Source organism: Rhinolophus hipposideros, assembly GCF_964194185.1.
Source record: "Rhinolophus hipposideros genome assembly, chromosome: 10".
Classification (NCBI taxonomy): domain Eukaryota; kingdom Metazoa; phylum Chordata; class Mammalia; order Chiroptera; family Rhinolophidae; genus Rhinolophus; species Rhinolophus hipposideros.
In genome coordinates, this window is record NC_138056.1 from 362,186 (window position 1) to 390,000 (window position 27,815).

At 59.7% G+C, this 27,815-nt stretch overlaps 1 protein-coding gene across 6 annotated transcripts; it reads left to right on the forward strand.

The window, feature by feature from the left end:
- The first annotated feature begins 1,499 nt into the window (after positions 1 to 1,499).
- On the forward strand, positions 1,500 to 27,788 carry PHRF1 (PHD and ring finger domains 1). Of its 6 annotated transcripts, none has more exons than XM_081064213.1 (18): positions 1,500 to 1,618; positions 4,075 to 4,189; positions 4,835 to 4,942; positions 8,551 to 8,753; positions 11,324 to 11,407; positions 12,891 to 13,009; positions 16,946 to 17,046; positions 17,197 to 17,372; positions 17,999 to 18,128; positions 20,607 to 20,734; positions 21,866 to 22,047; positions 22,439 to 22,558; positions 22,981 to 23,135; positions 23,701 to 26,238; positions 26,442 to 26,599; positions 26,728 to 26,988; positions 27,132 to 27,260; positions 27,482 to 27,788. In XM_081064213.1, the coding sequence occupies exons 2-18, from the start codon at positions 4,096 to 4,098 to the stop codon at positions 27,623 to 27,625; spliced, it is 4,830 nt and encodes a 1,609-aa protein (XP_080920339.1). In that variant the 5' UTR covers positions 1,500 to 1,618; positions 4,075 to 4,095; the 3' UTR covers positions 27,626 to 27,788. The 6 variants fall into 6 exon arrangements, with proteins under 6 accessions (XP_080920339.1, XP_080920340.1, XP_080920337.1 ...); XM_081064214.1 differs by having other exon boundaries at positions 1,504 to 1,618; positions 22,442 to 22,558; XM_081064211.1 differs by having other exon boundaries at positions 1,506 to 1,618; positions 8,527 to 8,753.
- The last annotated feature ends 27 nt before the right edge of the window (positions 27,789 to 27,815 follow it).

The window sequence follows — 27,815 nt, forward strand, 5'->3', positions numbered from 1 at the left end:
CATAAACAGAAAAAAATTAAAGAACCCTCTCTTGGCCAGTCCTCGGCAACCTCCATTTGTCCCTTCCCTGTGCAGCAGCCACCGGAAAGTCTTTGGTGCTTGCTCTGAGAACTCGCCTCCGGTTCCCTCCAGTGCTGTGCCCCCCAGCGCTGCAGTCCTGAGGGTCACCAGGGACTTTCCACTGCACTCCTCCTTGAATGCCTTCTTCCCCTGGCTTCCAGAAGCCCCTCTCCAGGTTTCTCCTCGAGCCCCTACTACTGGTGCTCCTTCTTGGTCTCCTTTGCAGATTCTGGCCCTCAGCGTTGGAGGCTTGAGGTTCAGACGGGGTCCTCTGCTGTTGCCGCCACTGCCCACCCCCAGCACAATACAATTCCCACATTTTTATCTCCAGGGCAACCTCTGCCCAACTCCAATCTCCAGCTGCCCACTCAATGTCTCTTCTGGGATGTCCCAAGTGTGTGCCTCAGGTTCCCCCAGGGTCTCCCCTGAGCATGGCTCCTATCTTGAACCGGGGCCACGATGGTCCCTCGACGGGGATCACCGAAGTGGCGTCCTGACTGGTCCCACCCCCCGCCCCCACCCCCGCCGTCGGCCTCGACCGCTCCAGTCTGTTCCCTCCCAGCCCAAGGGATCCTGTAAGCCAGGGCGTGTCATCCTGCTCAAGACCCTCCAGCGCCCCAGAGCCTCTGGCCCTGCATGACGGCCCCTCTGGTCACTCCGCGCACTGGTCCAGCCACACAGGCCTCCTGTCCGTGGTCCAGCGGCTTGTCGGCACTCAGCGCTCCCGCTTTGCCAGGTCCATCCTCACCACCTAACTGACGATGGCCCAGGCACCCGGCTCCTGAGCGCCGGGTCCCACCCTGTTGGTCTTTTTGTCACAACACGAATCAGCTCCTCACACACCACGCGGTGCACGATTTACAGTGTTCAGTCTTCCGTGTGTACGGACCCGGCGGGACTCGCGGCTGGGGTTGTCGTCCTCGCTGCGCCCCGCTCTTGGAGGAGCTGTGCATACAGGGCTCATCAGTGCTCGGTCCACGGGTGGACGGACGGCGCAAAGCTGCTTGTCCCCGGAGCGCCACCAGACCATCCACGCAGGGTCCCCAGAGCGGCTGGCACGTGAGGCCCGCGCTCGGGGGCAGGGACTCGCTCCCGGGGGCGGGGCCCGGGCTGAGGGCGGGGCCCGGGCTGAGGGCGGGGCCCAGGCGTGCCGGAAAGCCGCTCCCATTGGCCCTGGGCGGCAGGCGGCGGGTCGGGCTGTACCAGCTCCCGTGCGGGGAAGGCCGTCCAGGGACAGCCACTGCGCGGGCTTACACGCCACACGTTCTCAAGAACAGTGGTCTCCTGCACCTTTATCCAGAACGAAACGGTGTCTTCAATGCCTCGAGGCCCCGACCGTGAGGGGCAGCGTCTTCCTCCACTTCAGGCCTTTATTCCTCTCCCTGGTTCCAGTGGTTCCCGCCAACGGGCGGGGCGGGAGGTTCCCGGAAGCCGGCTCCGTGCACTTCCGGGTCGGGGAGCGCGCGGCGGCGGTGGCGGCGGCCGGGCCTGGACTTGGCTCGCGCTCCGGCGGCGTCGGCGGGCCCCCGGCAGCGGCTGGCGGCCGTGCACTTCCTGGGTACGTGGAGCGGTCGCGCGGGCCCCGGCGTTCCCGTCGCGCTCCGCCCGCGAGGGCCGCCTCCGGCGCCGCGCGCTTTGTCTGCGGCCTGCCCCGCGCTGTGGGGCCTGCGCTGCGCGGGGCCCGGGCGGGCGGCGGGCGGGCGGCGGCAGGGACCCCGCGGCCGGCGCGGAGGGCCTCGCGTCCAGGCTGGGCGGTCCCTCGCGGCGGCCACCTCCCCGGCCGGCGGCTGGGAGCCCGCCCGCCCTGTCTGTGACAGCCCGCCCCGTGCGCTGTCGCTGTCGCCTCGCCGAGCGGAGTGTGACCCTTTGCTAACTCGCTTCCAGCTCCCGGTCGGCGGCTCCGTCGGCGCCTCCACGGCCCGTGTTAGCGGGATGGGCCCTAGCCCTTAATTGGCGTAGCCCTCCCCGCGGCCTCGCGGGAGTCGCTCTTGTCCCCGGTGTCGCCGACGGGTGGACCGAGCTGCCCCCGAGAGGGGCAGCAGCCGGCCCACGTGGCCCGGCAGCGTTGCAGTCGGTGCGCTCGTCTGCGTGGCACGGCGGCAGAGTGGAGGTCTGCCTGGTGAGCCGCGTCGGGCCGGGGGTCGCCGCGCTGAGCCGAGGTGACGTTCGTCTTGCGACTCAGTGCATCCACCCTGACCCTGGACCCTTCGCTTTCCTTTTTTCTCCTGTGGGGAGAGTGGGTCAGAACAACAGGTGGCACCTTCTGGCGCGCTCTCTGCTCCAGGCCGGTGGCAAAGCCCGACCGGGACTGGCTTTACTGGTCTCAGCTGCCCTCCGTGTGGACTCTGGGCGGCAGGTCAGCCCGACAAAGGGCTCGGGGCTCTAGCGTTTCGGCTTCCATTGCAGTTTACAGTTTTGACGTCTTGCGGCCTCTGTGGCAGGCGGTGAAGAAAGAGTGACAAGTTGGCCTGGTAGGCTTGCCCGAGCCTGGCGCTGGGCACGCAGGTTCTGTTCTGGCACAGTTGCCAGTTAGCACCCCAGAGGCTCTTTCGGTCCCTTAACAATGGTTGGAATTGTGGGTGCTTTGGGTCCCTGAATTTGGAGAGAGAGGGAGATACTCTCTCTGGTTTAATTCCCCCTCCCCAGTCCCCGCAAAGCAGAGGCTGAGTGCCCCCCAAAGTGGCCAGCAGCTGAGAGGGGCTGTGGGCTGCCCTGCAGAAATGGCTTCCTGGCCCGTGGTCTGGACATACGGGCGAAGGTATGAATGTGAGTCCATCTGCGTTCAAGCTGGGTGCTGCCAGCAGTTACTGTTGTGGGACGACACAGGAAGGGATTTCGGCCTCACAATTGGAAGTGTCCCGCCACCCTAGCAGAGGGCTGTAAGGAGGCCTCGGCAGCTGTGGGGAAGGAGCACTGGGCCCCGCAGGGGCAGGGACTCATCAAGGCCAGCCTCATGCCAGAGCTGGCATGGCTGGCAAGCCCCCTGTGCCAAACCTCATCATGGCCTCAGTGTCCTCAGAGGCAGGCCCTGCCACTGCCCCGTACAGGTGGGCCTAGGTCTCAGTGCGCCATGGGTCATTTGTCATACCTCGGGCCTTGTGCACATGACGGTGTCATCACAGTGAGGTCTGTCCTGGAGCACGCCCGGGGCCCCGCTGGCCCCAAGGCATCCCAGCCTGGCTCCTGGGCACGCCACTGGCCCAGCCCACCTTCCCCTGGTCCTGCCTTTGTCTCTCTGCCTTTGTCCCTTCCCTCTGACCGTGGAGCCTGGACTTAGAGGGAAGACTGTGTTCACTGTGTCCCGTTGAGTTACTGAATGCCTCCCTGTGACGGGTTCCTCCAAGGGGCACCTGGGAAATGGGTGAGTGACACTGATGAGGAAGGGCCCTTATTTGGGGACCCTGGTTGGAGGCCCTGAGGGAGTAGTAGCAGGATTGTATCTCACTACGTTTGGGAGGTCATTTGTCTCGATCTGCGTCACCCTGGCTGTGGCCTTGCAGAGTAGGCAGGACAGGGGTCCCCACGTGGAGATCAGGAGCCCAGGAGGGAGAGGACATGGCTGCTGAGAGAGCCCGACCTCTGCTCCCGGTCAGTGTTGACTCGCGGTGACCTGGAGGTGTTCTCGGGGCGAGGCCAGAGGAGGCCGGCAGGCCAGCCCTGGCTGAGAGGGCCCTGCGTCTCACCTAGGCCTTTCTGAAGCACACGCCCGCCGAAAGCCCTGCTTTGCCTCAGCTGCGTGTGAGCCGTTTCATTCCAACACCACCAGTCTGAGGCTAAATTAGGTGACAAATTGAGTCTGAATGAGTGCCCTCCCTTGTAGCTGAGAACCCTTGTCTTTCTCTGTGCGCACAGCTTTGCGGTAGGGAAGCTTCGTGTGTGTTATCTCTCACAGCTCAGACTCCTTGTCCTGCAGATGGACACGTCACCAGGGATGTGATGTGTAGAGTGACTACCCTTTCCCAGGGGAGCTCTGCAGCCCGGCACAGTGTGACCTTATTGACTGGTTTCTTTCAGAGCTAACTCTGATGTCCAGCAATGGATGACGACAGCCTGGACGAGCTTGTGGACCAAAGCCCAGGGCTGGGTGGACACCGGAGGCTCCGCGCTGCTGCCCTGGCCAGTGGTGCTGGTGAGTACCGGCAGCCTCTCCCGCCCGTGCTGCGTGCGCGTGCCCCGTCGTGCGTGCGTGTGCCTACGGCCTGCCTCCCGCCTCCCAGGGGAAGCAGGGTCTCCTCCTGTTCTCACCAGGTTTGTTGGCTGCAACAAAAGCTGACTTCGTTTTTAGCGGTGGTCTAGCTGTTATCCACCTGTCTTCCAATCTGTTTAGAATTACTCTTTGCTTTTAAGTTGCAGAAGTGGTACATTATTTTCTTTGTTTTTTAAAATTTTTATTGGAGAATATTGGGGGAACAGTTTGTTTTTCCAGGACCCATCAGCTTCAAATCAAGTTGTTGTCTTCAGTCTAGTTGTGGAACCCAACTCACTGGCCCATGTGGGAATCGAACTGGCGACGTTGGTGTTATGAGCACCGCACTCTAACCAACTGAGCCAACCGACCGTCCTTCTTTTGTCTTATTTTTGTTGCAAGCCATACAGATATGAATAGAGTGAAAGGGTGCTGCTTTTCCTCCCATGTCTCTGCAGCCCCCTCACCATCCTGCCGGGCAGCCCGTGGCAGTCCCCTTGCCATGTGTCCTGGGGACACCTGTGTGTCAGCCCTCACTCTGCTGCTTTGGTTGTGACTCTGCCCCGGGGCCTGTATTTTTGCTTCTAGAAGAAAACAGTGACGGCGACAGTGGGGCCTCTGAGGTTGACACTAGCAGTGAGCTCAGCGACGGCTCCGATGGAGAAGACGAGGAGGGTGGCCTGGAAGACGGCTCTGGTGAGAACGCCGGCGTTTGAGCAGCTTCCTTTTGTCTTCTGTCGCTGTGATGGGACAGTGTTCTAAACATTCTCAGTGAAGTTGTTGCCTTACCCACACTGGCCAATGAGGGGTGTGAGGAGTGGGGGACAGGCTGCTTTGCGCAGCTGGCCTTGTCTGCCGGTCCCTGCAGCGAGTCCTCACCTTCAGCTGGGGCGATGGCTCACTTTTGTAATCCTTCCTTTCGGTTTAGTGACACAATTCGATGGGTCTCTTCTCTGGTGATGGTGGGAGGGTAAAATGTCTGAGAACGCGGAGCAGCACGACCAGGCTGGACCTGACAGAAGGAGCGCCCCGCACCCCCGGCACAGGGCAGGTTTGCCGCCAGCCAGGAGTCAGTGGGCTGTCCTGTGGCTCCTCCTCTCACTCTGCTGACTGGAACCCCCGAGACAGTTGGCAAGTGCATGAAGTGACTTTGTTAAGAAGTTCTGGCACGGTTTCATTGGTCAACGTTTGTGCCTTGAACTTGTATTACGGGAACGTTGCTGTAAAGGGTGAGCTGTGCCACCTGAGGGCCGTGCTTGTCAGCTTTGGGTGCATTTGCGGTGTACCCTCTGCTGTCCACTCCAGCCACCCTGGCTAGTGCGTGGCCTGCAAGGTCCCCGGGATGGCCCGCCCTGTCCCAGGCAGCTGTGATCACCTTCCTCAGGGGGAGGGCACACTCGACCCTTGGTGGTTTGGCTCACCACTGCTTTCCTGCTGACATAGTTATCAAGTCCTAAAGCATCCCATGATCTATCCATCACAGTCTTCTAAGCTGCTGTGGCGCGTTAGAATGTTCCAGAAAGTAATGTCCCGTGAAGGAACAGGATTGACACAGCGCCAATCAGTGTGAATCTGTGACTTTGTGTTGGTGATGTACTCTTCAAAGTTAGGTTTTGAGTTCTGAAAGGGACGTGAGCGTGTCCTGAGAGTGGGTCACACGTGTGGCTCTTTTTGTTCCTGAGATTGAGTTGGGGTGCTGGCTCCCTCTGCAGCAGGCCCTGGTGCAGGTACTGGGCGTCGACCAGGCTGAAGGTGAAGGTGTCGGGGGCTTTTTGGGTGCAGAGGATCTGGGCTACGGGCTGGAGGGAGGGCAGGATCCAGCTCATCCGCGTTTTCACTGTCCCAGAGCCCGTCACCTAGCAGCAAAGACTGGCTCTAAAGAAGCAGTTGGGGTGCTGGATAATAGACAGCAGGAGGGGTGGACTGGCCTTCACAGATCGGGGAAGAGTTCGTTGCAACTGGGGTTGCGAGGAGAAGCTTCCAGAGAAAGGCACATCTCAGCTGGGACTGGATGGACAGTGGTGGGTGAGGGCTGTGAAGGGGCAGTTGGCACAGGGCCGAATGCCCAGGAGGGAAGGAGGCCTGGGCATGTGGCCTGTGGACGCGAGGGGCCTCACATAAAGGGAAGGCATGCAGGCAGCAGCCGTAGCTGAGGGTGTAAGCTGATTGAACCCCCCTTTGCCCCTCCGGCCCCAGTCTTTGAAACACAGGAAAAGTAGCCCCATCTAGCAGGTGGAGGCGTGGTTCAATGCCGAGGAAGGAGTTCTCTAAGGGCGTGAGCTGAGCCCTGCAGGCCGGCGCTTTCCCGAAGCCCTTTGTCCCGTCTCACCACTTTTCCCACACAAGCGTTTATTCCTGAACACCACCTGCTTGGACTGCTGTTGCTGAGTTTCCAACTTCAGGTCTTATCTGTTCAGGTCTTACCAGAAAGATGAGACCTTAGGACTCTTACCTGCTCCTCCCAGCTCTGCAGGCCGTGTGCAGTGTCCCGCAGGGAGTTGGACACATGCCTGGTCTGTTCGGGATGCAGCCCTCCGTGCTCGGCCTTGCCATCTTCCTGCCAGGCCCCAGTCCGATCGCGTGTCTGTCGTGTGAGCATGCCCTTCTTGGAGACCCTGCCCTCACCTGCACTGAGGTTGCAGGCCAGCCTCCATGCCAGGCTAGCACCCTGGTCTAGTGGGGACCAGTCTCCAGCGGCCCCTGAGAAAGGGTTGGGAGAGGTCGATGGCTTGGCCTTGCGTAGCTGCTGTGTCTGCTGTCTTCGCTCTGGTGGTCCCTGCCCTCAGGCGTCACAGGCCTTGCTCTGTGGTCCGAGGTGAGCCGAGGTTCCGGTGGCCCTCAGATGGCCTGTAGGAGGAGTTCGGTCCTCCAGCTTCACCTGCTCCTGCCCCCTTGGCCCTCAGCACAGCAGGAGGGTAGAACAGAGTCAGTGTCAGTCTGCTCTGCGTGCCTCCAGCCAGCTTCCAGCGTTCTGTGAACACCAGTTTATTCGTTTTCTTCTTTGTGACAAATCACCATGAACATAGCCGCTCAGGAGAGGGTGTCTCGTGGCTCGGCGTTCACATGCGGGTGGCTGCCCCTCTGCTCAGTCTCGCCCGTTGACGTCAAGGAGTCGTGGGGCCGTGGTTCCCACCTGAGGCTCAGGATTCAGACGAAGTCCTGCTTCTGGCCGTCGCCAGGCAGGGAGCACCCTGAGCTCTGAGCGGCCACCCCTCCCCTGCCTACACAGCAGCAGGGCCTGTGAACATCTCTAGAGAGCTAGCACGATGGGCTGAGCCCATCCGCTAACCTCTCAGCCATGTCACAGCAGGGCCGTGGGCACTGGTGCTGCCCACGCTCAGAGGGACTAGACGGGCAGGCTTGGGGGCCAGTAAGGCCCCTGTTGCCACACTGTCACTTGCCTGTCCATCCACGTGCACATGTGTCTTTATTTTAACGGACTTTGGGAGGGAGAGCCAAGCAAGCGCAAATTTTTTTTTTTTTATAAATTATATTGGGGAACAGTGTGTTTCTCCAGGGCCCATCAACTTCAAGTTGTTGTTCTGCAGTCTAGTTGTGGAGGGTGTAGCTCAGCTCCAAGTCCAGTTGCCATTTTCAATCTTTAGTTGCGGGGGCACAGCCCACTATCCCATGTGGGAATTGAACCAGCAACTTTGTTGAGAGCTTGCGCCCTAACCAGCTGAGCCATCCATTCGCCCCTCTGGAAGCTCAGCAGCCACTCATTGTCTTCAATCTAGTTGTGGAGGGTGCAGCTCACTGGCCCATGTGGGAATCGAACTGGCAACACGGTTGTTCAGAGCTCGTGCTCTAACCAAGTAAGCCATCTGGCCGCCCCGGAAGCACGAATGGTGACTGCCATGAAAGCGTCTCCTGCCCCAGCCTCTCCAACTCAGAGGTTAACCAGCACTCTGTACCAGTTTGCCTAGTTAGGAGCCTGTGCTGTCTGTATCCCAGAAGCAATAAAAATCAGGGACCTCTCGGGCAGTGTCACTTGAAAGCAGGCAGTTTGTTCCCACTGTGTTTTGAGAAGGGACCTCAGTGGTCAGCCAGTTGTCAGCGCTGTGGGCTGGCCTTGGGCGGCCCTGCCTCCAGGCTTCAGATTCTGCTCCAGGGTGAGCTTGTGCTGGTGTTCCCTGAGCGTGGAAGCAGCTTGAGGTGAGGTGCCAGTGCCGCTCACACCTGGCAGAGCTGCGGGAAAGGGGTCCCTCAAGCGTGGGGTTTGAGGACCTGCTTTCCTGAGCGTAGCTGTGGCCGCTTGCTCCCTTCCTTACTTCACGCAGGTACAGTGTTTCCCCTTTCTCAAGGTCCTGAAGATTCTGAAGACGATGACGACTTGGAAATAGTGGCAGATCCTCAGGGGAGCCTGGCAGCCACCGGTGCACTTAGCTCTGATGACGATGCCGAGAGTTGCCCCATTTGTCTGAATGCTTTCAGGGACCAGGCCGTGGGGACACCACAGAGCTGTGCCCACTACTTCTGCCTGGACTGCATCGTGGAATGGTCCAAGGTGAGGCGGCTTCTCTTGGGGTTCTTCTTCCTTCCCTGGCCCTGTGGTCTGGCCTCTGCTCTGCAGCACGGGGGACCGGGGCGCAGTCCTCGCTGGGACCTCACTGCATCTGCCTTCTTGGCTCTCGGGCTGTGGGTGGTGTTCACTGCACGGGAGGCGGGGCCCTGGGTGACCGAGGGACGTGTGCACGTGCGGCCATCGCTGAGGTGCAGCGAGCGATAGTCCACTGAGGGCTGGGTCGTGGTGACAGCGAGAGAGGGCCATCCCTGGAACACATGATGGCAGCGTACCAGACACTTGCAGTGGATTTCATGGCGAACTTTAGGAGCAGGACTCCTGCCTACTTTTTAAACTTTTTATTGTGAAAAATTTCACAGAATTAGTACAAAGACAAGTGACACGTGCCCCAATGCTCGTCCCCGTCTCCAAGAACCATCACCTCCGCCTTTCGTTCTCTGCCTCATCCTCTCGCCCCATGTGTAACTGCACCGAGGACACTGAAGGTGGCAGATCTCCACACCATGGTGTGACCCCGTGAGACCGGAAGTGACAGCTGCTAACACCTAGGCCTGCTGGCCTTGTTTTCCCAGAGAGCTCAGAAGCATCCCTGTGCTGTCAGTGTGTGTGACCCAGGACCGAGACGTCACTCATGCTGGCCACATGGCCACGTGGCTCCTGGCTCCCTGTGGTGTCATTGGAGGTGTTTGTCTGCCTCTGCTACTTAGTTCCTGTTCTGTGCTGGTGCAGCTGCCGCCCAGATCAGATTTGGGCTTAGATTTTGGGGGACAAGCGAGGCCTTCCTTTAACGAGGAACTGATAGGGTTTTGGCTACCTGTCTCCAACAGTGTACAGAGAGTGCCAAAACAAGGTAGACACGCTTTAAGAAAGGAAAAAAATATTAAAATTGTAATACTCAATATGTACCAATCACAAAAGAGGAGTACAAGTCACATTTGACTTCGGCAATGACAAGAGGTGCTCAGAGTGGTTCCCATCAGCGTCCAGACATTTCTGCTGACGGCGAATTACTGCTGGAGCAACGTTGACCAAAGTGTCCACTTGTGTACACTTTTTTGGTGACCCCGGTAGATATTCTGCAAATGAACTGTTGGAATGCTGTGTTCGACATGATTGCTGGATCCGAGGTAGACAAAGATTAAAAATTACAGTGCACTTAGAGCTAAGTCATGAAAAGACGTGTTGGACATTTAAAAAACTTTTCTAAAGCAGCTGAGACCAAGTGAAGGAGCCCCACTTTCTGGAAATCTCATTCCAGAGCAGGGCCAGTGGTGACGCAGGCTCAGCAGAATCCTGGCCGAGTGTTCGGGGCCCTTGATAGCCGTGGGATTCCTTCAGGAGAGAAAGAAAATACCAAGAATTGCCAAGCTAATTTGTAGAGATCACCTCCTGGGTTTTAAGATTTATAAACTCTAGTGGTTATGCTGGAATTGTTGCAAGAATGGAAACCAGACCTGGAGGAGACCATGTACTCAACGGATGGCGGGCGACACCTCATGTCTCTGAGAGGGGGTTCTTCTGTAAACGTGTGTGACACAGACAAGGGGCCAGCTCACGCCACACACATGCACATGGCTCCCAGACGCCCAGGTTGGGGGCCAGGGAAGGAGCCTCCCGGCTCACAGCCGCTCACAGAGCACTCAGGACCTGCACTGTGTCACCACAAGGTGACAGCACTGTGCAGCCACTGGGGGTTTCAGATGGAAGACTGAGCACACCGTCCGCATGTGGGGAAGAGGGGTGCTCCTCAGGCAGGTAGGGATGTGACACTTGCAGCCACTGTGAGCGCACCGGTGCCCTGAGCCAGCGAGGAGGAGCCGGTGCGCCTGCTGACACCCGAGCATGTGCACAGCAGCTCCCAGACCGGAAGCAGCATGGGAACAGGCCTGCCCGGGGTGCGGGGGGCGAGCACACGTGTGGCCAGAGCCCTGTGCTGAGTGAGAGACACCGAAACCCAGGGGAGTGGACCTGGGTGAGGCTTGGGGGGAAACATGGGGCATAAGTTTGTGAGGACTCATCAGAGTTAAAGAGGGAAGTGCATTTGGTGTGTGCAACATAGCTAAGGAAGACGATGTAAAACTAGGACCTTCCGTGGGTCAAAGCGCTGTTAACAAAGGCAAGAAACTGTGCAGCACATCTGATGAGCGTCCACACTACATAAGGAAATCCTCAGAATTTACTAAGAAGTGACCGACAGTCTCGCAGAAGCATTGACCATGGATTTGAGCAGAGGCCCCAGGGGAGGGCGTGAGTGGCCAGTCACCCCTCTGTCCCCCACACTCCCTCTCGTCCCCCGTTTAGTTTCCGCAGCACGTGTTATCATGCCGTGTGCGTGCGTGCAGCCAGCCTTTCCTCCTTCCTTTTCCATGAGGCAGGGATTTCTGTCTCGTCACTGCTGTGTCCCCCCAGCGACTTAGCAGAGGGCCTGGCACGCAGGTAGGAAATGCTTGGTTTCCAGTGTGACAGGAGCTTCTGAGTTCTTGGCGCTGTGTTTGTGTTGAGGACCGTGTGACTAGTGCGAGCGGTTCTGATTCGGTTCTTGTTTCCTCCAGAACGCCAACTCCTGTCCCGTCGACCGCACTATATTTAAGTGCATTTGCATCCGAGCCCACTTCGGCGGTAAAATCTTGAGGAAGGTGAGTGTAGACGCTGCAGAAGCCCACCCTGTCCTGTGCTCATCACGTTGGTCCCTGTCTTGTGGGAAAACACACTTTCAAAGGGTGTTTGCTCTCCTGACATGAGTGAGTACTGGCCAGATGCTTTTTAGAAATTCCCCAAAATGCCATTGTCAGCCATGCTGGCCTGTGTGGGTCCTGGGGGGAGGCAGGCGGGGCATCGTGGGGTGACCGGACTTCTTCTCCATTCCCATCTCAGAGCTTCTCCCCTTCCGGAGCCATGGCGGCCCTGGGGGAGGCAAAGTCACAGTGTAGCCCAGACTCGGGAGAGGAGGCAGTGGTCTTGGGACCAGGCTGAAGGGCGCTGGCCGCAGTCGTTCTCTGGGGGGCAGAACCAGAGGGCGCTTTCCTTGCTCTCCAGGCTGGTGCTTTTCCTCCTGCGTGACTCGCCTGCTGTCATGGACCAGCACCAGAGGCTCCCTGGGACGGGCCTAGGTCTTGTGAGCGTGGAAGAGGCACTGAGCCTCGTAGCCGCTCATCGGCTCTCCTTGGCGGGTGCACAGTGCTCTCTGTCTGCTGGGGGTGGCAGCTTTGGTTCTGCCTGGCCGGGCACTCTGCTCTTCTTCCCTGGGGCCTGGGCCTCGGGCAGCGGAGGCCTCTGGGCATGTTGGCAGTTTCCACATAGGCGACCTTTATTTCCTGGAGTAACTGCCGATTTAGTGTGTGCACCCTGAGCTGTTCCTGTGTGTGAAGGCACATGCAGAGGCAACAGTCCAGCTGGGGAAGGACAGCATGCGGGGGGGCCCTGAGTCCTTCCTGGCTCAAGGACATCGGCAGGGCTGTCTCAGGCGGATCCTCTGGGGGGCTGCTGACACAGCTGGTGGAAGTGAGCGGTGGAGGCTGTTCCTCGGGGTGGGCTGGGAGGGGAGCTGGGCAGGAAGCGAGGCGGCATCCTCTCTGGAGAGGGCGTGTCCTTAGGCCTTGCACGCGTCAGGCTTGACTAATGGAAGCCTGGTTGATCATTCCCCTGAGAATACCTGTAACGTGGGGATTCTCAGTGCACAGCTGTGACTGTCGTGTCTGGTAGGTGTGTTTCCATGTGTGCTTGATTGTGACAGTTCTCGAAAGATTGAGACCTGCTTTCCTGTTCTCACGGTAGTTGCATCTGTGAGGCGGTGCGTGCCCTATGGAGTGTGTGGGGCGGGCTCCCTGCAGTCTCAGCACCAGGCTGTCTCCAGCGCTCACTCTGCTCTGGGGCCTTGCCACGGTGCCACTCTGTTTTCTGTCGAATCAGGTTTTTCTTCCTAGTTAACTACCCTGAAATGGTCAGGAAACATCAAGGTGCTGTATGCTTGTTAGTTCGGAACCTCCAGGTCCATGGAGCATGGATAAGTCTGCAGAAGCCGACCGGTCTGCTCTGGGCTGACTGCAGACCCAGGTGTGTCCAGACTCGGTGGGGTTCCACCTGCCACGTGCAGGAGTAGCAGTGCTTGTCTGCCTCCAGATTCCAGTGGAGAATGCCAGAGCCGGAGAGGAGGAGGAGGAAGACCCCACCTTCTGCGAGGTGTGTGGCCGCAGTGACCGGGAGGACCGCTTGCTCCTTTGTGACGGCTGTGATGCTGGGTGAGTGTGGGGCCCACCTGCTGGCCTGCCCACCCACACCTGGCACTCCTTCCTGGAGCTGGAGAAGCAGAGGGACGTGGTCTCTCTTCAGTTTGTGGCCTGCTGAGCCCCGGCCCATGGACGGAAGTCACGCTGCGTTGCTGTCCCCTTCTCAGGACGTCCCTGCATCTGCGGCTACACTGCCCGCCCTCAGCGCCATATTTTGTGACACAGTTGGTAGCCAGCTGGCCCCCCGGCTCTTTTTATTGTTGCATTTATACCCTCACCTATTCCCCAAAATATTCTGAGCTGCTTACAGAGGTACACGTAATACATGAAGACAGAAAAAAGGCAAGGAAAACCTGAGAAATCGGGGCTGGCCAGCAGATGTGGGGCCCAGGGTGGAGTGCATGCTGGACCCCGCCTTTCTGCCAGGCCAGGCTCAGGAGGAGGGGCTCCTGTGGCTGCCGCACAGGGCTGCTTGTCTCCCTTGTGCTTCCTGGCCGTACTGCCACTGGCCCGTGTCCAGCAGGCCCTGGCTTCCAGGAGCCTGTCACCGTGTCATCTGCCTGGTTCAAATCAGGCCCTTTCCTTGGTAAGCCTCCAGCGGGGGTGTTTTTGTACATCTGAAAAACTTTTCTGCTGAAAAATGGTGGTGAGAGAACTGAGGAAACCGTTCTCAGTCCTGAGGGGCACACACTCTGAGTGGAGTGAAGGGATCCCGGGAGGCCACAGATGTGGAACTTTCTCTCGGGCAACCAGTAGCAGTTTTGAGAGCTGGGCCGTGAAGCAAGAGGCAGAAGCCTAGGTGGCCAGGACAGGGACAGGCCCTGGGCACTCGTGTCTGTTCCATGCAGACTGTCCCAGGCTTTGGCTTGGCCCCCACGCTTTGGGCTCACACATTCACAGGACGTCTTGTGCCCCCTACTTTCTCGCAAGTCTCAGCTTGCAGCCATGTTAGCTAACAGTTCACTTGACCTGGTGAGGGTGGCCTTCCGGGTCTCCTAGTGGCAGTATCTGCTGCTGCCTGGCCTTCGCACTGGGCGATCTGCACCTGGGGACAGGAGTGGGGCTTGAGGTCCCATACCTGAGAGTGCAGTGTGTGCTCTTCCACCGCCGAGCCTAGTGAGTGATGACTGCGTGTGAGCAGATAGCTGGAGCAGCGTGGCCTTGCGGGGACCCTGAGCCTAGAGGGCAGTCTAGCACCCAAGATCAAGCTGGGCTCGACGGGAAGGGAGGGTGTGGAACAGTTGGCTGAGCGCAATGGGGTGGGGATGGCCTCATCCCGCTGTGGCCTTGTCTCTGGCCTGGTACTGGCTGTGCCTTCGTGGCTGCCGAGTGCCCAGGTCATGTGCCTTCTGTGTCCTTGGGCTGTTGGTGAACCTGCGTGGGAGCTTTCGCTCACAGAGCTGAGGTTTCTCCTTAAGTTTTCTAACCAAGCCTCTCATTCTTAACTCTGTTCATTCTTTACATCAAGATCTGGTTTTAATCCTAGTAACTTAACACTGACTGCGGGAGTTTTTACAACTTCGTGAAGTTTTTTTCACTGTTGTAAAGTGCACATATAAATTTGACATATTGATTTTCTTTCTACGTGCTTGAATTATTTCACAGGTAAAACAAGTCAAGTACATACAAATCCTGATGGGCATGAAACCTTAATTCTGATAAATACGGGATTCTCACACTTGTAGACGCCCTCACATGTTAATATCTCCTGTCTGCTAAGTTTTCTTAGTTATTCTTTCAGCTTAAAAATCACAAGTCTAAAATCCCATTACTCATTGTAAAACGGAATCACAGGCTGTCTGTAGGTGCACAAACGTGCCACATTCTTTCACTGGTACGTGAACTAAGGTGTTTTAAAAACTTGAAATCTAACCTAAAAGTATTTATTCACAAGGGAGACACCTCAGGACCTGCTGGCCACGTAGCTGTGGCCGTCGCGTTGGCTGGGAGGGCAGGTCTTGGCCACCTGGGAGCTGCCAGTCTCTGAGCAGGTGGGGCAGTGAGCATTGTCCTGGTGGGCGGTGGGTGCAGGCTGGCTGGGCCAGGCACTTGTCACGCGCCCTGGGGCCTCTGCTTAAGCCCCTGGAGTTTGGTGAGGACATGGGCTCAATCAGGTCCAGGCATGAGATGCTACCTCTCTGTTCCTGATTTTGTTCCTGAGACCGTGAGGAGGAGCTTCTCAGGTGGGAGTCGCCGTGAGGTTCGGGGGTGCTCCACAGTCCTTGTTGCTGGCCTAGGCAGGAGTTGCCCTGCCCCTGCTCCCACATCCGACCCCCTTGGGCCTTGAGTGGGTTCCCAGGAGGGCTCATGGAGGCGATCTCCTCCTGTCCATCTGTGTCTCGCCGGACCCTCCACCGCTTCAGCGCCATGAGCAGGCATGGACCTTAAATGGAATGGAATCTGGGCTTGGGGCCTTGGACCTTAGCGTGCTGTCCGCGTTGGGTGTTGCCTGCTCAGGGCTGTCTGGGGCCATGGCAGGAAGTCTGGAGAGTTCCAGCCCCCATGGCCCCTGCCAGCAGCAACTTCCCTGCCCTTCTTTCCTTGAAGACTGGATAGAAGCTAAGACATGGATAGCATTCCCGTTACTTTCAGTTAGGGTTTCCTGGTTGGAATTCCCGCCCGTTCTCAGAAATTATTTTCGCTTTCCCGTTCCCGATTCCCGAGATATGAACTGTTTTCTGTTCTCCACGATGAATCGTTTCCACAAAGTGACGGCCCATACTACTAACCACCTGGGTTCAAGGAGCCGATTTTCCCGATTTCTCTACGAACTTTTCTCGGGATTCGGGAACAGAAAAGCGGGGGGAAAAATTTCCCAAGAACAGGCAGGAATTCCCACCCAGAAACCCTAGTGATAAATGGGAAAAATGCCTAAGAGATGCACTGTGAGTAGTACGTTTATTTCCCATTGTGCATATTACTGGGTTCAAGGAGCCCGTTTTCCTGATTTTCCAACAAACTTTTCTTGTGATTCGGGAATGAGAAAGTGAAAAAAATTCCTAGAACGGACGGGAATTCCCACCCGGAAACCCTACTTTCAGCAAACATGGCCTTTCTTTCTCTCTCAACTCAGACTGGACTGTGAAGTGTTAGGTACTCTCCAGGCAGCTTGCAGTGGGGAAAGGTGTGGGGGGCAAGTGGACAACTGGCCCCGTTAGAGACCAGCCTCCCAGGTGAAGGTGGGCATGAGACAGTCAGCCATGGAGCACCCAGTTTGTACTGCTGCTTTCTTAGCCCGGTCCTTCCATGAAGTACTTCTCCTGTGGGGACTTTGGGCCCTGTTAGGGCCCCCTTTGGAGGGCAGAGATGCCCAAAAGCCTGCTGTAGCTATCTGTCCACGCAGAATGCTGGTCTAGAAGACCAGGGTCTCAAGTGTGAAGTACCAGACCTCTGAGCAGGCTGGCCTTTCCATGTCCTCTGGGGGGGACCTCTGAGCAGGCTGGCCTCCGCGTGTCCTCTGGGGGGGACCTCCGAGCAGGCTGGCCTCCGCATGTTCTCTGGGGGGGACCTCTGAGCAGGCTGGCCTCCGTGTGTCCTCCTGGGGGGACCTCCAAGCAGGCTGGCCTCCGCATGTCCTACGGGGGGACCTCTAAGCAGACTGGCCACCGCGTTTCCCTTGGAGGGGGACCTCTGAGCAGGCTGGCCTCCGCGTGTCCTCTGGGGGGGGAACCTCTGAGCAGGCTGGGTGGAGTGCAGTCTGGACAAGTGGCAGGTCAGTTCCTAGCTGCAGACGTCCCTCGTTCTGTGTCCCTCCTCTCCTGAGGGTCAGGACCCCACTCATGACCTCATTTAACCCTGCTCGACCCCCAGAGGCCCCTTCTGTACATGCTATCAACTTGTGAGCGTGGGGCCGCTGTCTGTCATCAGGTGTGTCGCTGTCCTGGGCGCCTCTGGACCCCTCTTCTGGCATTCTCGCTGGCTGGCCTGACTGGCCTTTTGCCCCCATAGGTACCACATGGAATGTCTGGAGCCCCCCCTCCAGGAGGTGCCGGTGGACGAGTGGTTCTGTCCGGAGTGTGCCATCTCTGAAGCTGCTGCCCCCACCGCAGGTAGGCACCCCTGCCTCCGTCGGAGCACAGCTCAGAGCAGGCAGGCCAGGGCACTCCTGGTGGGAGCGGGGGACATGGCCGCTCAGCTGAGCCGGTCCTGAGGGTAAGGCATGCGGCTGTGCAGCAGCCCAGGGTCTCCTTTGTCCCCAGATGCCGACCCCGTTACTGAGGAGGAGGTGTCCCTGCTCCTGGCTGACGTGGTGCCCACTGCGAGCCGGCTGCGGCCTCGCACGGGGCGGACCCGGGCCATTGCCAGGACACGGCAGAGTGAACGCGTCCGAGCCACTGTGAACCGGAACCGCATGTCCACTGCCAGGGGCATCCAGGTGGTGGTCCCCGTCCCTCAGGGCCTTGCTTCTGCTGTCACCTCTGCCTCCCATCTGCACCCCATCCCTGGAAGTGACCTGCAGGCCAGGCGGCTGCCTGTGGGGTGGAGCTGAGTTGGGATGAGTTGAGAAGACTGGGAGGCCCTTGGGCCTGGCACCCTCGTCCCAAACGCCACTCCCACCACCCATCCTCAGGGCAGGTGCCTCCACCCTGTGTCCCCCTTGCCCTTCACCGTGTCGTCTGCCACCCCTTCCCAAGTATGTCCCCATGCAGGCTGTGGGGCTCGACCCTGCCCGTCGTGGCCTTCGCTGTGCAGTTCCCTCGGCTCTCACACTTATCCTGCTTCTTGGGAAGCCTCCCCAACCCCTCCCACCCAGGCCTGTCCCCCCGGTGCCTGTCCATGGGAATCACTCAGTAGTTGGGTCTGTTAGAAGCGAGAGGGTGATGCCAGCTGGGGACCTCAGCTTCTGCACTTGGCTCGCCGGGGTGGGCTCAGGGCTCCCACCAGTGCCCAGCGGTGGTGCTGCCTCTGCTGTGGCACTGCCCGGCGTCCTCACGGGGAAAGGGCGCTCGCTCTGCCGGGCCGGCGGCCCCCCTACTGACCGGCGCCTCCTGTGCTGTGTAGCACGTCCCGAGGCACCTGCTATCTTCTCTGCTTGACGAGACTATTGAAGCTGTCGCCTCCGGCCTGAGCACTGCTGTGTATCAGCGGCCCACGACGCCGCGAGCCCCCGCCAAACGGAGAAGGAAAACAAGTGAGTGGGGCATGTGGTCTTTGGCTGTGGCGCGTGCATGTCCCTGACCGCAGCAGGCCACGCACACGTCCCCTCCACAGTGTCCTGCTGGGGCGGGGGCCTCCCTGCAATCAGTTCTGAGGACTTGTGGAGGGACGTGGCGACATGCCGATGACAGCCTAGCCCAGGCTTCTCTGGGGGGACAGTGGACAGAATTCAGTCAGGGTCGAGCTTGTGCTCTGACGTGTTCTAGCCCTTGTTGGTAGTTTGTCCCGGTGAGTCTGTCCTTCCTGTTCTCACAGGCCCGGGCGGGGCGGGGCTGTGCCACGAGCGTGGGTCCTGCTCTGTGCCCAGTGTCACGTTGCTGATGCTCTGTGGCTCTGCCTGTGCCTTCCCTCCCATTGATTGTGTAAATCAGGATGGACGCACGGGTTCCCGTGTTATTCACGGGCATAACCTGGGCTTTTAAAAATCGACTTCATTGAGATACACGGCACAGAGGTGCATTCACTCTGCGTGGTTTGACAGACGCGACCCCAACCACACAGGTGGGCCCCCATGGCGTCTCGGTGTCCTGTTTGTCACTGGGTTGGTTTTGCCTGTCCGTGCACCAGGCAGCCCGAAGCCTGAGTGGCCCTGCTCGATCGCTCAGTGGTGGCGTGGTCCTGCAGTTGGGTGTCTTGTGCTGTGCTTGCTGTTCTGTGTTGTGAAGGACTGTTCCGTGGGGGGAGCTCACCATGACTCATCAGCCACTTGCCTGCAGGTGGCACGTGTTTGTGAGCCTTCCTGTGCACGAGTGTTCGTTTCTGGGGTCGGCGTGTGACGGGCTGTGTCTGAGTTGTAGCCTTAGCCCAGCACACTGCCCGTCCTCGCCAGCTCTCGAGTGGTCGGCGTTTGTTGTCACCACGCCAGGGGCGTGTGGCGTCTTGGGCTCATGGGTCTTTGTGGCATGTCCTATGTGCCCTGTGGCCCCACCACTGGTGCCGTGACAGCCTTGTCACTTGTGCATGTGTTGAGCGGCCTAGTGACAGCGGAGCTCGCAGGGCTCTGTCGGGGATGCATGTTTCTGGCCCTTTCCAGGGGACAGAGCTGAAGGCCATCGTCAGGTCACACAGATTCTGGAGTTAATCTCAGGCCCCTGGTGTCAGCGGAGCCCGCATCAGCTCCTGGCCCATTGGCCTCGCCCTGCCTCCCCCCATGTTATTTGGAAGCAGATCCTTTTCCTCGTCATCATTTGACCTAGATATTTTGCCTGATATTTCTCAGGGCATCCCTAAAAGAGTGTTTTTTTAACTGAAGAGCAGTGCCATTGTTACACCTGAGAAAACGAGCGGCCACTCCTTAGCGCCGTGAGATAGCCAGTTGGTGTCGAAAGTTCTAATTGTGTCATAAGTGACATAGAATTTTAAAAACAGTGTATTTGAATCCAGAGCCCAGTAAGATTTGTGTTGGCGGTTGGCAGCACCCTGCGTGTCTGTCCTCTGGGTTGTGGGGGTCTTCTGTCCCAAGTGTCCCGTCTGTGTCTCCACCACCGTCAGCTTTGGCCACCGCGCCCACGGTCAGCCATCAGCGGCCTGCCCCTGCCCATCCACAGCCTTCTGGAGGCTCAGGGGATTCAGGTGTTTGCAAGTTGCCCAAGGGGGTGGGTGTGTTTCTGTGCGTGGTACCCTGGGGTCTACTGAGTGCTGGACGATGAAGGGAGGCTGCCCTGCGCCAGCTGCAGCCCAGCCGTGTGGCTGTCAGGGACGAGGCTCTCCATGCCCAGCTGCTGTTTAGTCACCAGGCCTCAGGGCCGTGGAGTTCTCGGTAGCACCCTTCCATGGGGACCCCTGAGATTTCAGGCCCGTGGCGAGCGCGTGGGGTCAGATGTGTGGGTGTGCTTTGGTAGCACACATCACAGGCCCGTCCCTCTGTCCTCCTTGGAGGCCCCTGCCTCCATGCCCAGGTGGCCGTGCCTCTCCAGGGGTGCTGGGCGTCCCCTCCCCTACCCCCAAGCTGTCCATGCAGCATCGCAGGGTGACCGCTGAGGGCCAAACACTGGGCGCTCTGCAGCTTCAGTCCTAGGATATGTGCTGCCAGAAATGCTCCCGGAAATCACGTGTTCTCAAGCCGCTTGGGCGAGTACTTTTCTGGTTAGACCCCTAAGGGGGTACAGAGCCAGGGGCACTCATCATTGTACTCTGGACTGTCAAGGTTTGTTTCTTCTAATTTAATTTTGTTTCATGATTCTGCAAAACTATGTACTGGTTCTCAAAGTGAGACCCGCAAACCAAAGTGGACTGTAGAGAGTCACGTGGCCTTCTCTGTGCGGCTGCCTCTCCCAACCCCCCGTGGGGAAGTAAAAGCTTTAAGGTGTGGGTTATGTTTCTGTTGAAGACCCCAAGCATGTACGTGGTGCCCCCTTGCCAGGCCCTGGTGGTGTGTGAGCATATTCTGGGGTCACAAAGGTGGACGGGGCTGGTGCACACTGAGGGGCACTGACCAACGTCATCTTTGTAGGAAGACGGAAGAAGGTGTTGGGCAGAAAGAAGACCCAGCACAGACCAGCCGGGAGAAGCAGGGGCTCCGGGACAAGGTCCAAGAGACGCCAGGGCCGCGTGAGGAAGAGAAAGGGGCAGAAGCCAAAGGTATCCTTCATGTGTGGCCAGGCCATTTCTCGGTGCAGCTGGGGCAGGGGGTCCTGGAAACAGCCTCTCTGTGCTGTTTAGGGGTGCCCTGACCCGATGGACGTTTCTGTAGCACAGACTCGAGACGGGCAGACACAAGTTTCTAGCACCCTTTGGGCCCAGGTGTCCTGAGGGGTGGGCCCTGTGGGGTGGAGCAGCTGGGCCCCGGCCACCAGCTTGTCAGGGAAGCTCGCTGACTGTGCCTGGGGTATGGGAGTCGCTGGGGTGAGTTGAGAGGAAAACACCAGTGCAGGAGTCCTGCAAGGCGGCCTGTGTTGTCCTGGCCAAGGTGACGAAGCGGACGTGTGTGACACTGACCACTTCAGGCTGTTCCCTGTCCTTGGGTCGCCACTTTGTAGCCAAGCGGCTGCCGTGTGGCCCTTTTCTGAAGTCCAACAGCCTCTGCGAGTCCTGGATCAGACATTTGGAACATTTAATCCATGGGCTTGCAGCCATCGTCCAAGTGTGTTTGTGTGAATTTACACTCACAGCCCAGGCAGTGTAAATTCATGTGGTATAGATTTGTATACAAATGTGTCCTAGTTTAAATGGAGGGTTTGAACACATGGCTTCATTCACACAAAATTCCTGCAGTCAGTCAAAGCCTAAGCTATGGCCGCTGTGTGGCCCCAGCCCCCTTCACGCCCTGAGCCGGGGGCCTGGCTGTCCCCACCAGGACATTCCCGCACCCTCTGCCCGCACGTGGGTGGGCTGTGCCGGGAGCGACTGTACCCACGACGTCTGGTCCTCACGTGGTTGTTAAAACACGGTTGTCAGGTCAGCCGACAGTTGGGTGGTTTGTTTCCCTCTCTTTGTGGAGTTTTTGCTCAAAACAAACTCCTGCCTGATTGCAACAGTGTGTAAAGGCCCGTGGTGGGGGCCCAGTAGTTGTTGGGGTGCGTTGTTGGCTCTGGTGAGTGAAGCCCATCCAAGACTCTGATTAACATCACGAAGCCCAGTGGCTTTGATTTGGCGCTGACTCACTCAGCTGGTGTTGGATGTGACCGTTTCTTACCCCCAATCACATTTCTAGGACCTTTCGGTTTCAGTCTCGCTGATGAGTTATTCTCTTTTTTCATTATTATGGTTCAGAATGAAGTCACAGCTCGTTGTCGCATTGCGAGGACCCTGGGCCTCCGGATGCCAGTGCACGGGGCCTGCGTCCTGTCGGTGCACAAGCCCACAGAGCCCTCCCTGGGGGTGATGCGTGCGGACGTCGGGGTGACCCCTCTCTCTCTGTTTGGAGACCCCTATGAGCTGGACCCCTTCGACAGGTGACCGCCGGGGCCGTCCTGTGCAGGCACCGTCTGCAGCCAGGGAGCAAGGCGTCACCTCCCTCCGTGCCCAGGGGTGGCAGTGGTCACCCCCCCCCCGGAGTGGGCGTGGTCAGCACCCACAGTTCTCGTTTGTCAAGTGAGGGTGGTGATCCTTGCCCGGAGGCGTTCTCAGTTAGGAGCTCGTCCCCTCACCCAAAGTCCGACTCCCACATCTGCCCCTGCCCCACCCCCACTCAGAGGCTTGGGCTGCTGCCCATGCAGTCCTGCCACCTGGTCCTGAGTGCTGCCATGTGGCACAGATCTTATCCCGTCCCTGATGGGCTGGGAGATGTCCCTCTGGGTTTGGGCATGGGTCACCTGTTCCCTTCGGCCCGTGTCCTCCCTCCAGCAGTGAAGAGCCGTCTGCCAGCCCTGCTTCCCCTCTGAGTGCCAAGAGGAGAGTTCTGTCCCGGTCAGCCCTGCGGTCTCACCAGCCCGTGGCCAGGCCTGTCTCCATGGGGCTCTCCAGGTGTGTTTTAGGGGGGCAGTGGTCCTGACGTGGGGCTCAGCCACCCAGACACAAAGACCTCTCTGGCTCCTCCCCTCGGCTCTTCAATGAGGAAATGCTATAGCCGCAGGGACGATGACACGGCTGGTGGCAGGCCACAGCTCCTCGGGGCTGTCAGCATGCCCACTTCTGCCGCAGAGCCCACCAGCAGGGGGTACCAGACAGGGAGCCAAGCTGTTGTGCTGTGCTTTTGGCTGGGTCTTTTCTAATATCTGAGCCCTCAGGAAAAAAAGAACCAACCAGCAAAACCAATAGAGACTCACCTGCCAGCTCCTGCCCATCAGTGGTGCCGATGATTTCAGCCCCAAACACCCTGTTCCCCTCACTCGGGGGGGCTGAGGGGACTGTGGGGGCAGCGATGGCAGCACCTGCTCTGCCTGCAGGAGAGGCATTCCTGCCACAGCGCCCGAGCCGGAATTGGACGACGTGCCCGTCCCTGACCTGCTAGGCAGCATCCTGTCGGGCCAGAGCCTACTACTGATGGATAGCTCTGATGTCACCATCCACCGGGACGGTTCACTCAGCACCAGGCAAGCAGGTGAGGCAGCTCCCCACGGCCAGCCCACCACACGCTTCCCCACTCGCGAGACCCTCAGCGTTTGCCCCCATTTCTTTTCCATCACTTTCTAAACGGTGCACGAGCAGATAATTTAGGTGACGACAGTGTCTAGACCAGCCCACAGGCCCCCTTGGCCGTCATGCCACTGGTCTGTTCTCACTAGCCAGCAGCCAGAGCCCTCCCACTGATCTGGGCCCTGGCAGGCTTTTTTTTTGAGGGGGCGGGGGGTCCGGCCATGGGGGATGGGGCCAGTGACGTCCACGGGTTACTGTGAAGGTGGGCAGCACCCCCCATCCCGCCGCCTCTTGAAGTGTCCCTGGTGGCTTGGGCACGTCCTCATCCATAAGCAGTGTGGCGGTGAGGCAGAAGGGCAGCCCCACAGCAGCCACCCCCGGGCTCGGCACAGTGTCCGGCCCACAGAGCACATGGGAGGGATTGCAAGTGTGCAGCTTAAAAGCAAGTCTTTAGATAAAGGTTCAGCAAGCAGTTGAGCTTTCTAAGGAAGGGGTGAGGCCTGACTGCTGTCTGCCTTCTTGTCTTTTAGCTCCAGTTTCTTTTCAGCGAAACTCGGTTGGTCCCTCCCGAAGCGGAGAAGGCCCTGGGCCTGGGGACGGCTTGCAGCCCGGAGCGCCACGCTCAGGGTGCTTCGGAAGCCAGGGGTTGCACTGTCAGGGCAGGCCTGCCCACTCCTGTGTCCCTGTGCTCACATCGGGGGCTGTAGTGAGACCAGACTCCTCAGTGACCCCTCGATCAGGGCAGAGTCAGAATGTGTCAGACGTGAACAGTCCTGGCCTAAAACAACGTGACACCCCCCAATTCACTGGCAACAGCAAGCACGCTTTCCCTCTGAGATTCACATCGAAAATCACAAATGGTAACCTGTCATCTAACAGTGCCGGGCTGGGACAGGCCCCCAAATCAGCACCCAGGAGAACTGACATTTCCGAGCTACCCAGGATACCCAAGATCAGAAGGGATGGCAGTGGCGGCACGCGGGCGGACGGGGTCCCAGCCCCGGCAGGCAGAGGGCGAGTCGAGATCCCCAGTGCATGCATCAGCCGGTTGACAGGCAGGGAGGGCCCTGGGCAAACTGGCCTTGGCGCCCGGGCAGAGGGCCAGCCCAGTGGCAGGGGCCCACAGGAGCCCAGCATGCACTCCGGGGGCGGCACCCAGCCCCCCGCCCCGCTGGGACCCTCGAGAGGGAAGGGCGGCAGCTCGACCTTCCAGAGCTTCCGGATCAATATTCCCGGGAACACAGCACATTCTGGCAGACTCACCAACCCGGGCTTCTGCAACACATTCCGGCCCGTGGACAGTAAGGCACAGAGGAAAGACAGCCCTTCGCCCCTCTTCTCCCTCAGGAAGGCAAAGCAACTCAAGAGTGAGATCTATGACCCTTTTGACCCCACGGGCTCTGACTCCAGCTCTGCTGGCAGCAGCCCAGAGCATCTGGGCTCCGGCCTCCTGCCCTCTGAGATCACACGTACCATCTCCATCGATAGCCCCCAGGCCCCACCCTTGCAGACTGTGCGTTGCGTCACCTCCTACACGGTGGAGGCCAGCTCTGGGACAGAGCCTGAGCCCCCGAGGGGGCCTTCCTCCAGCATGCTCAAGCTCCAGGGCGAGGGGCCTCCCGATGGGCTGGGCGAGGAGGGGCCCCTTGAAGGCCGAGGCCCCGCCCCCCGGGCACAAAGGCCGTCACCACAGGAGCCCTGGGAGGACGAGGACCTGCCACCCCGCAGCAGCTTCTTTGTCTCCGAGGAGCGGATGGTGACCTGTGTAACGGTGGTGGAGCCAGACATCCCAGCGACGACCACCCACCGGGTCGTGGAGCTGCGGTCCCCACCCCACTCCCGCTCCCGCTCCACATCTAGTTCCCGCAGCCGGAAGAAAGCCAGAAGGAAGCAGGCACCTGCCAGGGAGCATCGGAGGACCCGCTCTGGCTCCGGTTCCGGCTCCGGCTCCGGCTCCCGCTCCCGGAATGGGAGCTCGAGGTCAGTGTCACCAGCAGTGGGTGAGGACCATGCCAAGAGGCAGCGGCCCAAAGCCAGGAGCCGGAGGTCCTCCAGTGACCGCTCCAGCAGCCGCGAGCGAGCCAAGAGAAGGAAGGCCAAGGGCAGGGAGCCGAGCAGGGGCTCCTGGGGCCCAGGCCGGCGGCGGTCCCGCTCAGGCAGCCCTGGCAGCTCCTCCCTTGAGCATCATGACAGCAGAAGGAGGAAGAGGAGGCGGTCGGGGTCCAGGACTCGGGGCTGGGGGTGCTCTCCCCCCAGCAGCCTGGACAGGGCCCGGAGGCCCCACCGTGCAAGGGAGAGGAGCCGTGAGCGGCCCCGAGACAGGCGGGGCTCCCGTGAGAGGAGGCGGCACCGGTCCCCGAGTTCAGAGCACAGGTCCCGGGATCACCGTCGGCCTCGTTCCCGTGAGAAGCGGCTGCGTCCCCGCTCCCTGGAGAGGAAATTGCCGGTGAAGGGGGCCTCTCCAGTGCCTCCTCCCCAGGCGGATCCGGGGCTGGACAGGAAGCCCCCAGCCAGACCGCTGGCCTTGGTGGGAGCTGATGCCTCACCAGAAGGGGCTGAGGCCGACAAGTCTCCCCCGAAGGCCCCCGTCCCAGAGGTGCCGGCCGCATGTCTGCTGGGGGACCTGGACTATGGCGACTCGGTCGAGGCGGGGCACGTGTTTGACGACTTTCCAAGTGAAGGTGTCTTTATGCAGCTGGACGACATGAGCTCCCCACCCTCCCCGGAGAGCACAGACTCCTCCCCAGAGCGGGCCGTGCCCCCCAAGCCCGGTGTGTCCCCGGCCAGCCAGCAGGATGGCAGCCTGGCCATGGCTGTCATCAGAAGGGAGGTGTCGGTGATCCATGGTGAAGACGCTGTGCAGCCCCTTCCCTGGGCAGAGGGGCCCCAGGAGACGCGTTCGCTGCAGCCGTTCTCCGCTCAGGCCTCTGCCCAGGCCGTCGCAGGGCCCGGCACGCTGGGAGGCCCTTGTCAGACCCCTGGGCCGCGGGCTAAGGCCCCAGTGAAGAGAGTCACCTGGAACCTTCAGGAGGCGGCAGATGGTGCCCCAGCCGAGGACAGAGCCCTGTGTGAGTAGGGTGCACCTGTGGCACGTCGGGGTGGGCGGGGCGTGGGCTCCTGGGTCACACTTCAGGTGCAGGTCTGCTCAGGGAAGCGGCTGGGGCCCAGCCGCTGGTCCTCACTGCTGCGATGCTCTTCTGGGATTTCCCAGCCAGGATGCAGGCTTCTGGCCGGGGCAGCCACCAAGTACCCACCCCTGTGTCGCCCTCAGGGACTCAACTTCACAGGCCACAGCAGCCCCAGGAAGAGACCTGGGAAACTGAGGATGGGGACCCTATGGTGGTCCCCCAGCAGGCGCTCCTCCCTGAGCCCCCTGCCCCCAGTCACCTGCTTCCAGAGCCTGGCTTCCCTGACGCTGACCCCACTCAGGTGGGTGCCTGGGCTGGAGGGACTTGGCCTTGCACCTGGGTCCTGGTGCTGTGGGCGACTGGGTGGGGAGCGCTGTGCTGGGCGCTCTCACATCACAAATGTGCTCAGCAGACGACGTTCTCGCTCAGGTTTATAGCCCCAACCTGCCTCCCGCCCCGGCCCTGCCCTCGAGCGTCCCGCCCTACGCACCAGTCAGCCAGCCCACGCCCCAGTTCATGCTGCAGGGGAGCCTTCCCCTGTCGGGCTGCTGGGTGACACAGAGCCCTGCCCCAGTGCCCACGGCCCTGACCACAGCCTCAGAGCCTGCTGGCCATGCTGCCGCCACCAGCAACTCAGAGGACAGGACAGCCACTGCCCGGCCAGCCGCAGAGAAGGCCAAGAATGAGGAGGTGAGGCCCGTCCCTCTTTCCCCCAGGGGCGGCAGTGCCGGGCAGGACGGCGGGAAGCACCGTGCCTTGCAAAGGGCCCTCAGGGTCTGCCCGGGCCATGCAGCCCTGGACGGGCGGGCGCTCACACACGTCCCTGCTCCTAGTACATGAAGAAGCTGCACGTGCAGGAGAGGGCGGTGGAGGAGGTGAAGCTGGCCATCAAGCCCTTCTACCAGAAGAGGGAGGTGACAAAGGATGAGTACAAGGACATTCTCCGCAAGGCTGTTCAGAAGGTGAGGGAGGTGGGGTATTGGGCGAGGGCGGGGCACTGAGCAGTTTGTGTGGGGTGAGGATAGGGCCCTGGGCACTTGTGGACTAAATGACCATACAGAGATCGAGGCCGAGACACAACACGCTGGCTTCTCAGTGGGAGGCTCAGAAGCCATGGGATGTGGGCTGTGACCTCTGAACATGGGGCTTGGAGGACGTCTGGGTAACTGTCCCCTCCCCCCAGATCTGCCACAGCAAGAGTGGGGAGATCAACCCTGTGAAGGTGGGCAACCTGGTGCGCGCCTACGTGGACAAATACCGGCACATGCGCAGACACCGCCGGCCCGAGGCCAGTGAGGAGCCCGCTGCCCCGGGCACTGACGGCTGAGAGCCCAGGTCTCGAGTTCTGTTGGCCGGGGACACCCAGCACTCCTGTGTCACACGTGGTCTGGGCACCTGTTGTGCTCCGTTTAAACTGGACTTTTTTATATATAGATACACTGTTTCACTGTGTTCTAATTTATCAAAAATGGATTATCTTTAGAAACTTCGATTGACTCAGTACTTGGAAGGTGGAC